The 14,021-nt window shown below is 39.6% G+C and overlaps 1 protein-coding gene across 5 annotated transcripts in view; it reads right to left on the bottom strand.

Moving 5' to 3' along the window:
- The window catches only part of taf1a (TATA box binding protein (TBP)-associated factor, RNA polymerase I, A), a 48,341-nt gene that overhangs the window by 2,932 nt on the left and 31,388 nt on the right, over positions 1-14,021 (bottom strand). For all 5 annotated transcript variants that reach the window (XM_060914165.1, XM_060914168.1, XM_060914169.1 and 2 more), the window contains 4 exons: positions 10,441-10,507; positions 10,152-10,275; positions 6,207-6,361; positions 3,039-3,114 (listed from right to left, as the gene is read on the bottom strand). In XM_060914165.1, the coding sequence (XP_060770148.1) occupies positions 3,056-3,114; positions 6,207-6,361; positions 10,152-10,275; positions 10,441-10,507 (405 nt within the window). In that variant the 3' untranslated portion in view covers positions 3,039-3,055. The remainder of the gene's footprint in view (positions 1-3,038; positions 3,115-6,206; positions 6,362-10,151; positions 10,276-10,440; positions 10,508-14,021) is intronic.

The following is a 14,021-nucleotide window of genomic DNA, read 5'->3' as shown; positions in this document are numbered from 1 at the left end:
ACATGCAATCGGTTCTGACCCGCACTTGTCTCTTCCTTTCTTTCCCGCACTTGTCTCTTCCCCCCCCGTTCACTTCCATTCATTTCTCCCCATTCAAACGAATGGCATTTCGGGAGAAAAACTTAGTGTTATGTCACACTGCGCACCTCGCACTCTAAAATCTGTTTTAAATCATGGCACACTCTCAATTTACCTGGAACCAGCTGTAGCTCATGTAAAAAAATATTTTAGAGTACAAAGTGTCATGCTGTGCTGCGAGTTGAACCATTTTAAACTGAGATTTTAAAGTGTGCAGAGACACACACTACACACACACTTTGCCCCCCCCCACACACACTCACTCTCTCTCTCAATCTACCCAGAACCAGCACCATGTAGATCATGTAAAAAAGATTTATAGCGCAAAGTCTCATGTCTGATCCAGTTTCTGTTCCAGCTGATCAAGCACACTTGCCATTTTCTCTGTGGAAATACAGTCTAGTTCCAGCTTGTGCTTCTTTTTAGCACCATTGTGGCATTTTCTATGCTACACAATGAGGCATACTTATTTAAAAACTCAAATTCGGTAAAATAGTTGCAAAAAACTAGCAAAACTATGATGTAAACAGAAAATATAAACAGCTGAGTTGCTCCAAGTGACCACTACATGACGTCATCGCATATGTCAAGCCCATGTGGCATTTTAAAGAAAATTCATTTTTCTCGAACAGTATTTGGTCTCTGAAGCTTGATTTTTAAAAATCTGCGACTACTTTTACTTAAAGTAAGTTTGAGAATAAATCCACTGGAGGATCCCTTTAAGATGTGCCTTCTGAAATACGCAGGTGATTATAGAAAATCCCGTGCACTGATTGGTTGAGAAATTCAGAGTATTTCTCAATAATCACATCGAGCGACTCAGCAAAATGGCGGCCAATCACTTTGTCATCGTAAGTGAGGAAGAATTACAAATTATGAAAGAAAATACTGTTCCTAAAAGCACTAAAGATGCTACGAAGTTTGGTCTAAAACTATTCAAAATGTAAGGTGGAATTGTGATTTATTTGATCTATTTCAAAACAAAGTATTTTATGTGACTTGGCATAGATAAGTCTGCATGCACTGTTAGTATATTTGTATGCCGCTTTTGAAGTTTTAAATCAGGGCTTTTCAAAGTGTGGGGCGCCAGAGTTCTTCAGGGGGGGCGCAACGTGAGAGACAAAATGGATCAATTTTTAGTACCTAAAGCTACAGGGAGTGAGGAGACAGCCAAGCAAAAAAACAGAGCCTCCAGGATGTTGCGATTTGCAACTTCAGCGCAAATTCAACCAATCCCCACGAATTCAGGGCAGTGTTGCAATTATATCCAATCACCGCAACTTTCCCGCAAATTTGACCAATCGTTGGCGTTGTCTTGAGGTGACATCGACAAACTACCTTCCGCCTTACTTCCGGATCTCTATGTTCAAGAGAAGCAGCATGCGCGCAGTGTTGCCAGATTGGCGGTTTCAAGTGCATTTTGGCGGGTTTTGAATATATTTTGGACTGGAAAACGTCAGCAGTATCTGGCAACATTGCATGATGTGCGAGTCAGTGTTTATGTAGGCTTAAATTCTGTTACTGAAAGTGTGTTATGTTTACAGTGAAGGACTGTGTGCACTTTATTTTTTTTTTTACTTAATACAAGAAATTAATGGATGACAACATTTTTGCCAAAATGGTATTTTATTTTCCATTGTTTAGGCAGCTTCAGCATCATACTGTGAGATTCTGTTCCAATTGTTTTTTTTTTCTTCTATGAAGCCTGAGCCATTTATTTTATTAGTTTATAATTATTGTTTAATTTAGTCTTCAGGAGAGACTGCCTGCACACAGTACTAGTATTAATAGTTTTTTTTTCTTACATGAAAGCTGAGGCATTTATATTATATTTTAAGGTAACTTCATGTTGTGCTGTGAGGTTCTATGCACTTTAACTTTTGAACCAACAGGTGCATTTGGATAAGTAAAGCCTATTTTTCTGCATTTTTGTAGTCCTGGTAATCTTTTATATTGGTAAAGTTATTTATAGGACCATTTCTCAGTGTCTTTGTTTTTTTAATCAATAGTTTTTCAGTAATAACTTAATATTTAACATATCACTCAATTTTAATCACAAAAAGAGAAAATCGCAACAATTTCTCGCAACTTTCACTTCCTCCCGCAATGTAATCGCAACAAAAACCTAAACACCGCAACTTTCATCGCAATTTTTTTGGAAACCCCCCGCAACAGACATTTTAGCCCGCAACAATCACAAAAAAGGCCCGCGGAATCCTGGGGGACTGGAAAAAGAAGGAAGTATGACCACGATTATTTAAAGTTTGGATTTTCATGGACTGGATCTGAAGATGCTCCACTGCCACAGTGTGTTGTCTGCCAAGAGGTGCTAGCTAACGATGCTATGAGATGTTTAAAATGTGTAAAACAAAATGTTTTAAAAAGCACAGATGTTTAAAATGTGAAAAAGAAAAAAAATAATGTGTACAACAACCATTTTTTTTTAAATACGAATGGAACATTAAGTATAGCAACAACAAAAATTGTAAGGGGGGCGCTGTTGTTTATTTGCTCTCCGAGGGGGGGCTGACTCTCCCACACTTTGAAAACCCCTGTTTTAAATAATTTAAAAAAATTTTTTTATAACTAATCATCTGTGTATTTATACTAAAATGATTATCCGCCTCAGGCTCAGTGAATATCGGTGAACAACAACCTCGACTTCATCTCTGTTATTATTCACCGATATTCACTTCACAGTCAGCGAATAATTGTTCAATATAATACATACATCTCATAAAATAAAAACACTTTAAACATACTGTTTAATCAGTAAGGCAAACTGGCAAACAGTTGGGAATTTTTTTTTTTGCAAAACGATTTTGGAATATAAAACCTGCAAAACACCCCCGTGTCCATGTACAACAGTACAAATCAATAACACACAAACAGGAAATGCCATAAAATCTAGCTATACAAGATTTTCCTGCAGGGTACTTTCAGAATATTTTACCTCTTACCTTCAAAACAATGTGTGCTATGCTTGAGTCCTTTTCTTCTTCTTTTCTTGATAGTATATCACATTGTAACGGCTGTCTGAAATGAGAAATAGTATGTTACAATCAGATATATACAGTATGTACACAGTGCCCCCTAGAATTACCGGGAGCCTTCATGAAATCAAGCAAATATTAAAATATAAGTTTTTTTTTTTTTTTAAAGTAACATACAGGGTCACTATTTTATTGTTTTAGGTTTTATTTATTTATTAATTTTCAAAAAACAAAGCTTTCTTGGGTGGGGATTTTCCCCAAATTCCCCTTCTCTTGGCCAATTGCCTCCCACTAGTTATATGCTGTGTTCACACTTATACCAGTACGAAAGTGGTATAACTGTATCGATACAAAGTATACCGGTACAGTTTAGTGCATCTGTCCACACTAGCGAGAAATGTTTGCGGTTTTCTTTCACGGTAGTTGAAATGCACGTGCGCGAAATGTTTCCGTGGTTAACGAGTAACTTCCTTCCGAGAATATATGGCATCCGTTATTTCGAGATGTCGAGAAAAAACAATTATTCCGTGATCCCAGCTGGATCACTGTATCTCCATCGGTAGAGGCGAAGCCGGGCCAGTCTTCTGCAGAGGTGCCGCGGAATAATTTTGAAATTATCCCTTATTAAAAGACTTAATGCAATCTCTCCCTGTGTCAACCCCTGATCAAAATATTGCCTTATTAGGTGATCGATTATTCCAGACATTCTAATGACCAAAGTGGCGTCTATACAGAGTGAGAAATAGCCCCAAAGTCAGCATATCACAAGTCTCTTGGCACACCTGAATGAACCATTTCTCAGCTGTTTACTCGAGATCATGAAATAATTGTTTTGTTTTCTCGAGATCTCGAAATAACGGTTTTGTTTTCTCGAGATCTCAAATTAGCTGTGTTGTTTTCTCGAGATCCTGAATTAATTATGTCGTTATCTCGGGATAACAAGGTGAATTAAAAAAAGGATTATATGAAGGGCCTCTCTCGGCTTCCGTACGGATGAAACAACGTGCGTGTGCTTTTTGTTGTCAGTGTACAGTCTGTATTTCTGGTGGTCATTTATTCAGTCGAATCGTATAAAACGCGCGAGGCAGTTGAGAAAGAAACAAACGAATCTCCATTCTTCACTATTTTATTCAGCGAAGACATCGATTGAGGTGTGTGACTTTGCGCATGCGCATTATATTTGTATCGATACAGAGCCGCTTCATCTGTCCACACTACGCGAAGCGCTACAGTACCGATACTGTACCGGTATGAAACCCATACATTTGTGGGTTTCGTACCGATACAGTTATACCGCTACAGTACCGGTATAGTTGCTAGTGTGGACAGGTGTTGCGGTACGAAAGTAGTTTCGTATCGGTATAAAATCCCTAATGTGGACAGGGTAATAGACATAACTGGGGTAGAGACCCCATCATACGATGGCTACCAGCTGGGGAGGGCCATCTCATTCCACTGAGACACATTCACAGAAAAGCGCTATTCACCCACTTCTGCATGAGCTGACGGGGAGAATATGCCATCCCTCTCATGGCCAAAACAGAGGTTTTTCAGTGCAGTTTGTTTGTCTGCGCAAAACCTACCAACCCAATTTCTATGAAACCTGGTGGAAAAGTGAAACATGGGCCAAGGAAGAACCTATTAATTTTTGAAGTAGATCCCCAAATTTCAGTTCACTTTCACTAATGTAATCGTCTTCTCGTATGTCAGCTGTAGTTGACTGCAGATTTGTTAGCTAGCTCAGGAGAGATACCCAAGGTGGACGTTGAGAAAACGGAGCCATTCCCACCCAACCATTCACACACAATTGCACAATTTAGAGTAGCCAGTTAACTTAACCGCATGTCTTTGGATGGTGGGGGAAACCAGAACACCCAGAGAAAACCCACACAGACACAGGGAAAACATGCAAACTCCACATGGAAGTTTGGCTGTGAGGTTTGAACCCAGAACCTTCTGGCTGTGAGGTGACAGCGCTAACCACTGCACTACCGTACCGCCCCGCTAATGTCATGAAATACGGCATTTGGCCTTAATGGAAATCTGCACTAAACAATGCTATACATCTAAAAACTCAGTAGATGGCAGTAAAGTACAATAGTGTTCAAAACATAGCCGATGTAGAAATACGATGATTCCATATCACGATCCTTATCCTCACCTATGATCATGAGCTGTGGGTGATGACGGAAAGAATATTCATAAACAATCAGCGGAAGTGAGGTTGTGCAGGAGGGTTGCAGGACTTATGCAGGGTTCAGACTACACAATATTTTTGTCTTTCACCAGGTTACCATGTCAGATTAGGTAAATATAGTGTCAAATTCTTGCTATGTCTTGGTTGGGAGACTGGCAACACTACAAGCTTGACTCTGACCAATTATCATTCATGTCCTTGCGTGTCATCAGGGAGGAGGGTTAAGAAATTATCAATCATGCCCATCAAGGAACATGTTGTAGGAGTCGTCAAACTAGGCAAGAAAATACAAAAAAAAAATTAACATGCCAGAATTTTCGTCGGAGATGCCATATCACCGTTATTTATTATGTCATACTACAAGGCCCGCTTATTGTTCTCAACACTAATACTTGGACCCAATTCTGGAAATGTGTTGGCCACGACGAAATTGTCAAAAACTGGCAGAAGTCATGTAGTATGATTCCGAGATTACTCTTCGTGATAGGACAAGGATCTCAACAATCTTGTACAGCCAAGGAGCTGGAGCTCTTCCAAATTAAGAGGAGCCAGTCGAGGTGGTTTGGTCACCTTATAAAGATACCCCCTGGTCATGTCCTAGTATAGCTGTATCAGATCTGTCTCACTAGATGGAGACCCAGAGGCAGACCTGGGGGAGATTACATCTCATAATTGGCTTGGAAATGCCTTGGGATCTCCCAGAAGGAGCTGGAATCTGTGGCTGGGGATACAGAAGTCTGGACTGATCTTCTCAGGAAATTTGACTGACCAGCAGGAAAATTGAAAGGAAAAGGAATGAATGAATGAATGAATGAATGAATCTGTGAATAATAATATGAGCCAGTTACTCTAACACAGCACCACTTAAGTCAACATTTATAGCTGATGTATTGCTCTACTAATGAGTCCAATTAAAAAAAAAAAGTGATCACACTTACTATATACGCCAAAGAGTTGAAGGACTTTGATTTTGACATAAATGAGTTTTGTGTTCTTTTTCAGATCCATCCTGCCGTGGAAGGTTTTATAATGCATTTTCAACCAGAGGTCTCTTCTTCTTCCCCACTCTTCTTTTATGAGATTCCAAAGATCGCTAAGGAAACAGAAATATATATATAATGGACACAATGTGCCAAGTTGCTACTGAATCAAAGTGCTATGGAAAATACAAAATATTACAAGTAACAGGACTCGTATATGCAGGACATGTATAATTTCATAACCAATGAAAGACAGAATGAAAAAATAAAACTAAGTCATGTTACATCAGCAGTCGTTTGAAAGAAGCAACATGTATGTTTTGCTTTTTTTAGCCTCAGCTTAAATAAAACATACTTTCCTCCTCTGTACTGCTAGCTAGGCATGCTACTGTATGATGTGCATATATTTAAGTGAAACCGACAATTAATGCAAATAAATGAGATCAAAGTAACTTCTGGAGCAGTAGGATATTTATTCATTCAAATTCTAATTGCTTATCATCATATGGAATCTGAATGCTGATTGGTTTAAAAAAAAAAACCCTAATATGATGACGGTCCATGTACTAATTCTAATAATATTATTTTCAAACCAGAAGCTAAATGTTTTATAAAATATTAAACAAAACAGCAACTTTTATGCAAACCTTTTTTATGACTCGTACATCATTTTGTTATTTACTGCTAAAATATATGCAACACCTAAGATTTATGATCATTGAATGTCCTTATGGTTTAAACATTTAACATTCATGTATATGAAATCAACAATGTGCAAGAAAATGTAGACAGTGCATATCCTTCACATAGAGTGAATAAGATTACTGATTGAGGATGTTGGCCCATCCCTCCACAAGAACTGTGCTGAGTTCACAGATATTTCTTGGGACATGAACACACTGATGTACCCAAAGGAACAGAACGTCCCACAGATTACATTACAGGCATTTAGCAGACGCTGTTATCCAGAGCGACTCTGGACAAGGTTGAAAGAATCTGGACATGGTTGGCTGGTCCGGTCGCCTTTTCTTTGGCACTTCTGGAGCCAAGGTGACATTCAATCCATAATCGGGTAAATATTAAGTTTCATGTTCTGTATGTAATTTAAAGCAGCAAGACAAGCCAGTAAACAAGGTAATAAACGGAGCTATAAACTTCATGACCGCCGTTGCTGCAGGCTCCTGCTACTGCTGCTTGCAGTAAACAATATCCGTAAATGCGTTTTAAAGCGTGCTGTTAAGTGAAAAGTACAGTGTGTGATCATACTATAATCTGTTTATCTGGCACAAAGTGGGCGTTTGTCCTCGCTGTTCTGTGTAGCGTTAGGACAGTTAGCTCAGTACGGCACACATGCATCGTTCTGGGTTTCTCATAACACACCAGTTCATTCTGGTAATCACTAATAAATTTATTCTCTGTGCTCTGGAGAATATATTTAAACCCCAGCCAAGTAAGTCACTTTATTTTCTATCTATTTTCTGTCCTCTGTCGGTCATAAGCCGGTGCTGCCTCCTGCGTGCTCCTCATCAGCAAAACTTCATTTTGAGCTGCAGCGAATCAGAAGCGAGCTGTCTGGAGCCCCAATGTTGCTGTGATGAGCAGCCAATCAGCATCAAGCTTTCATACAGTGTAGCTGACGTGATTGAAGGTCAAAGCCATAAATCTGCCGCGAGTACACAAAGTTAAAAGTGTAAAAGGACGTGAAAACCACTGATAACCATAGGAAAGAAAAAGTTGAAAAATAGGAAATCTAATTAGCATTGTTGGTTGAGGAACTTTGAAAAATAACCGACGCCAGGCTGATCATACCCAGATTTTGCGCCGGCCCTTAATGAAACCCATGCGAACTCTAAAGAAAAGAGAAGCAAATGGAGGCAGTACAAATGTTCGTAAAAGTTTATTCAGAAAAAGCCTATTTCTTATGAACTTTATTCATTTTTAATAAAATGAATATTTTAGTTACTAGGGCGGCACGGTGGTGTAGTGGTTAGCGTTGTCGCCTCACAGCAAGAAGGTCCTGGGTTCGAGCCCCGGGGCCGGCGAGGGCCTTTCTGTGTGGAGTTTGCATGTTCTCCCCGTGTCCGCGTGGGTTTCCTCCGGGTGCTCCGGTTTCCCCCACAGTCCAAAGACATGCAGGTTAGGTTAACTGGTGACTCTAAATTGACCATAGGTGTGAATGTGAGTGTGAATGGTTGTCTGTGTCTATGTGTCAGCCCTGTGATGACCTGGCGACTTGTCCAGGGTGTACCCCGCCTTTCGCCCGTAGTCAGCTGGGATAGGCTCCAGCTTGCCTGCGACCCTGTAGAAGGATAAAGCGGCTAGAGATAATGAGATGAGATGAGATTTTAGTTACTAGGCTATTATAATTTACTCCGACCTTTACAAATGTGAGTAAATAATTATTGCTGGTTATTAAAAAAAATTAAGAAAAAAATTAATTTAACAAAAGGAATATTTAAGTTGATAAAAAATAGGAAAATAAATGTTGGGGTTTTTTTGGTAACGCTGCGAGTTGGCCTAGTGGTTAGCATGTCTGCCTCTCGATCGGGAGATCACGAGTTCTACTCACGGTCGGGTCATACCAAAGACCATCATAAAAATGGTACCTACTGCCGTCTGGCAAGGCACACTGCAATACAGATGAGAGTGGGGAGTCAAACTCTCGTGGTTACCAGAGGACTAGCCCCCCACTGTAACCCTAGCTATGTAATAGGCGAAAGGCCGAGGGCTACGGAAACGGAGATCGACGCCGCCCTATGCATCACGTGGCGTGGGAAGGACTTTGACTTTGATTTTTTGGTAATAAAAATTTATATATTTAAAAAAAAAAAAAAAACACTGTGGGACAGAGGACACATGAACATATGGTGAATCAAATATGTTTGTAATGACAAAATCATTACATGCATACTTTTCACCTCAATTCATATCCAATTCATCTTTTCTGAAATTTGGCTTCAGATTTTGAACATTTTAGGTGCTGTTACACTGTTCAAGAACATATTTTTATTGGCAAAGATGTGAGTCAGAATATCTTTCACTTCTACCTTCAGAAAAGTCTTTTTTTCTTGGTATTTACTGACCACTTCAGTTCTATGAACATTGACTTATGTTTCTGTGGGTGTCAACAAATGCAAAATCAGCCGGGTCACATAAGCACCTGGTAATTTACGGGTGCTTGCCATTCATCAGCACAAAAGTATGAAGAAAATCAGTGTTTCTGAAACTTCTGCAAATCTGGTGGAAATTTATCTTTCAGTATACAGTAGCTTTTGCAAACATTTACATACAACTTTGCTAAAAGATTGACAAATGAGGCGTATTGTGCGTAATACTTATTTTATACAATAACTGCTCTTAAAGTGTGGGGCTGACTGTATTTCTTTGCTTTTAAGAGGAGGAATAAAAAAACTACACCGTATCTACATACCTGTTTTATTCTTGGTCGACTATTAATACAAATAAATGCCACAACTAATATCTCATCTCATTATCTCTAGCCACTTTATCCTGTTCTACAGGGTCGCAGGCAAGCTGGAGCCTATCCCAGCTGACTACGGGCGAAAGGCGGGGTACACCCTGGACAAGTCGCCAGGTCATCACAGGGCTGACACATAGACACAGACAACCATTCACACTCACATTCACACCTACGGTCAATTTAGAGTCACCAGTTAACCTAACCTGCATGTCTTTGGACTGTGGGGGAAACCGGAGTACCCGGAGGAAACCCACGCGGACACGGGGAGAACATGCAAACTCCACACAGAAAGGCCCTCGCCGGCCACGGGGCTCAAACCCGGGCCTTCTTGCTGTGAGGCGACAGCACTAACCACTACACCACCGTGCCGCCCCCACAACTAATATATTTTTCATTAAATTTGGCTGAGTATTTTCTCTTACCTTTTTTTGAGGCACTTGAGAATCTCTAGCAGACAGGTCCATGCGTTTACATCAGTCTTCCAGCAGGTGTATTCTAGAAGATTCATAGCAACACTAAGAGCGTGCTGTAGATTTTTCTTCTCTCCTGTAAAAGCAGCAGAATAAAGATATATCATCATCAGTCAGGCATTTAAAACATACCCTTAGCTGCTGAAGAAGCAGCAAGTCCAAACCAGTTCTCAACTACCATGCATAATATAAGCTGATGTTTAAAAATGTTACAAGAAGAAGACAATTGTTTCAAATTTACCCAAGTTCCTCAACAGAGTGCAATATTCCAGCATCAACTCATGACTAGGAACCAATGAGTGCAGCACCTGAAACAATTTAAGACAAATATGGATCCTCAAGCGACATGAAATTTTTCTAAACCCTCTACCAAAAAGCGTTTTTATTATGCAATTGTAAAGAACATCAGGTGGTTTCATAATTTAAAAACATCCCATCAATCACTTTGCATTAAAGACTCTTATGTAATCCAAACATTTTCATCCACTACATAATAAACCTTTTGGTTATCAAGGCAACCTAGTTTCTATAATAATAGGGGACTTTCACTGACGTCACGGATTTTTGTTTATCATGCAACGTTCGCCATATTGCCGGGCAAACAAAGAACCATAGCCGCAACAGGTACTGAAGAAAATCGACATGACTGCAGTCAGTGCAATCTCTCTGAAACGATTTTAAAAAAATTTATTTATACCAGCAGATCGCATTACATCCAAAAGCTGAAACATGCAGGCATGACAGATCCATATAATTTACCCACAAACATGTTCATTTATTCTGTCCAATGCGCACACAGTGTGCGTGTGTGTGGTTAAATGCATAGGAGGAATGTGACAAAAATAAAAGGCTTCTTCCTCTTCTTAATTTACCCACAAATGTATTTATTCCACTTGAAAAGCATATGGCAAACCATCTACCGGATTTCTGACACTACAACATCCTGAACTATTTAGTATTTCTAAATACACCGGAGATGCTAAAGGCATACAAAAATTACAGCTGCCTACCGATATTTCAAGGCAGGTTTTGTGCCGGAATGTTATTGGAAATTCCTGATAAAGAAAAATACCTTATTATGACAAAGGTAAGCTCAAACGTGGATTTATAATAATAATAATAAAGCCAGGGCCTAGATCTAGCATATTTTATGGTGTTTAGCCGAGTTTACATTATCAGTACATGAAGATGCTGCTAGTTTAGCCATGCATTAGGTCTAATAAAATATATTGCGTCCAAAGCCCACATCCAGATATACATTTTAACGCTGCACAGAGCTTTCACACGAACTTGATATAAAATGTTCTCCACACACACGGAAATGTTTTGTTGGCATCCCGTCTTCCTGTTTAACCGCAGCTCGCCATTTTTCTCATCTTTCTGGGTTAAACCAGTCTTATCTCAATGTCTGTTATTACATCCAAAAGCACTACAGGTCTTTGGCACTGTTCTTTTAGGTGTAACTTGTACAAGTTTATCTGTAGATGTTTACTGAATTGGGCTTACAATCACTTATGTACACTTGTGCCGGTCGCTAGCAAACACAAAGCTTGCCAGGCAGTATGGCCGCATAAACAAATCCGCAGTTGCGATGACATCAGGTGAAATTCCTCCATACATGGTCAAAGCACACCAATGATAAGTTTGTCTGGAAGTGCCCTGGTGAAAAATAAATGTGCTAAGTGTACTAAAATTTAGCATACTTTTGTGTACTTGAAGCCACACTAATCAATATACTTCAAGTGTGTTTATGATTAGTTAACTTGAGGCATGCTATTTTGGAACAACTAATTTTGTACTAAATATATTTTAATTGTAATTAAATTGTAGAAAAGTGCAACTTGAAGTGTATTTAGTGTACTTTTATGTGCTAAAGTGGAACTTAAAGTATATTTTGTATACTTTAAGTATATGACTTTATATGTACTAATATATGCTTAATTAGTACTTTGTATTATAAGTACCTTAAAAATTAGTACACTTTAGAAATTACACATAACTTTCACTTAAAGTATATTTTAGTATAATATATTTCTATAAAGTGTAATATAGTATAATTATTTTAAAGTGTGTTAAAAGTGTTAGCGTGAAAGCATGATGCTAGTATACTTTTTATATATTTACAAAAAGTACAATTTGTGTAAGTACATTTTCAATATACTATTGAAAATATGAATATACTTTAAATACAATAAAGTACATTTATTTTTTCACCAGGGTGCTTAAAAAACAAAGTTAAATTTCACACCTTTTAATCACAAGGGGCCATGTTTAAGACCATGTTTACACTATGCCGAGACATCCCACATGGAATAACTGACTAAGTATTTATTATTTAAAAAAAAAAAAAATCCAACATTGTCACTTCAGCGTCACTTTTACTTGTCGATGCCTGAGCTGAGACCACATGGAGCTATCCTGTGCAGCTTGTGACTTCGGTTGGCGCTACAGTTTTTCTCCTCTCCTATACTATGACAGACTGGCTGGAGTGTGTGCTTCCATTGCTCTACTGCCAACTGGACATCCAAGTGTTTATGGTACAATACGTGTTTACGGTCATTAAAAGTATTATAATTCATATGCAGTGGTGCAGTTTGGAGTATGTTTTTGGGTTTTTCTTCACAGCTCTTACAATGTCATCAACTGCTGTTGTTTTCCTTGGCCATCCTGTTCAGTGTCTGGCTGTTAGTACACCAGTAGTTTCTTTCTTTTTCACGATATTCCAAGTTGTTGTATTGGCTCTGCCCAATGCTTGTACAATGGCACTGATTGATTTTCTCTCTCTTCTCAGCTTAAACATGGCTTCCTTTTCTCCCATAGACAGCTCTCTGGTCTGCATCTTGGTTTATCCTTTTTAACAACAAATGCAGTTTTCACAGGCAAAACCCAGGGCTCAAACCAAGAGTAGACCTTCAGAGCTATTAAAGGAACAGTCCACCGTACTTCCATAATGAAATATGTTCTTCTCTGAATTGAGACGAGCTGATCCGTACCTCTCCGAGCTTTGCGCGATCTCCCAGTCAGTCAGACGCGCTGTTACTCCTGTTAGCAATGTAGCTAGGCTCAGCATGGCCAATGGTATTTTTTGGGGCTGTAGTTAGATGCGACCAAACTCTTCCGCGTTTTTCCTGTTTACATAGGTTTATATGACCAGTGACATGAAACAAAGTTCAGTTACACAAATTGAAACGTGGCGATTTTCTATGCTATGGAAAGTCCGCACTATAATGACAGGCGTACTAACACCTTCTGCGCGCTTCGACAGCGCATTGATACCTTCACTCCTCTTCGGGTACGGCCAGGCGGGCGAATGCCCTGGTCCGTCCGCCCTGTCTAAAAAAATGGTACAACTCGAGCCCCATGGTAAAATTGGGACTGTCATTTTTCCGCATGAGGCCCATGGTAAAACCACACTTCCAGGAGGGGCTGCCGTCTGCCTCCCAAGCCGGCCAAGAGCGCTCCTCGTCGGGCACGGCCAGGCGGGCGAATGCCCTGGTCCGTCCGCCCTGTCTAAAAAAAAAAAAAAATGGTACAACTCCGAGTGAAGGTATCAATGCGCTGTCGAAGCGCGCAGAAGGTGTTAGTATGCCTGTCATTATAGTGCGGACTTTCCATAGCATAGAAAATCGCCACGTTTCAATCTGTGTAACTGAACTTTGTTTCATGTCACTGGTCATATAAACCTATGTAAACAGGAAAAACGCGGAAGAGTTTGGTCGCATCTAACTACAGCCCCCAAAAATACCATTGGCCATGCTGAGCCTAGCTACATTGCTAACAGGAGTAACAGCGCGTCTGACTGACTGGGAGGTCGCACAAAGC

The sequence above is a fragment of the Neoarius graeffei genome, chromosome 2, assembly GCF_027579695.1.
Source record: "Neoarius graeffei isolate fNeoGra1 chromosome 2, fNeoGra1.pri, whole genome shotgun sequence".
Classification (NCBI taxonomy): Eukaryota; Metazoa; Chordata; class Actinopteri; order Siluriformes; family Ariidae; genus Neoarius; species Neoarius graeffei.
This window is presented reverse-complemented; position numbering and strand designations above follow the sequence as displayed.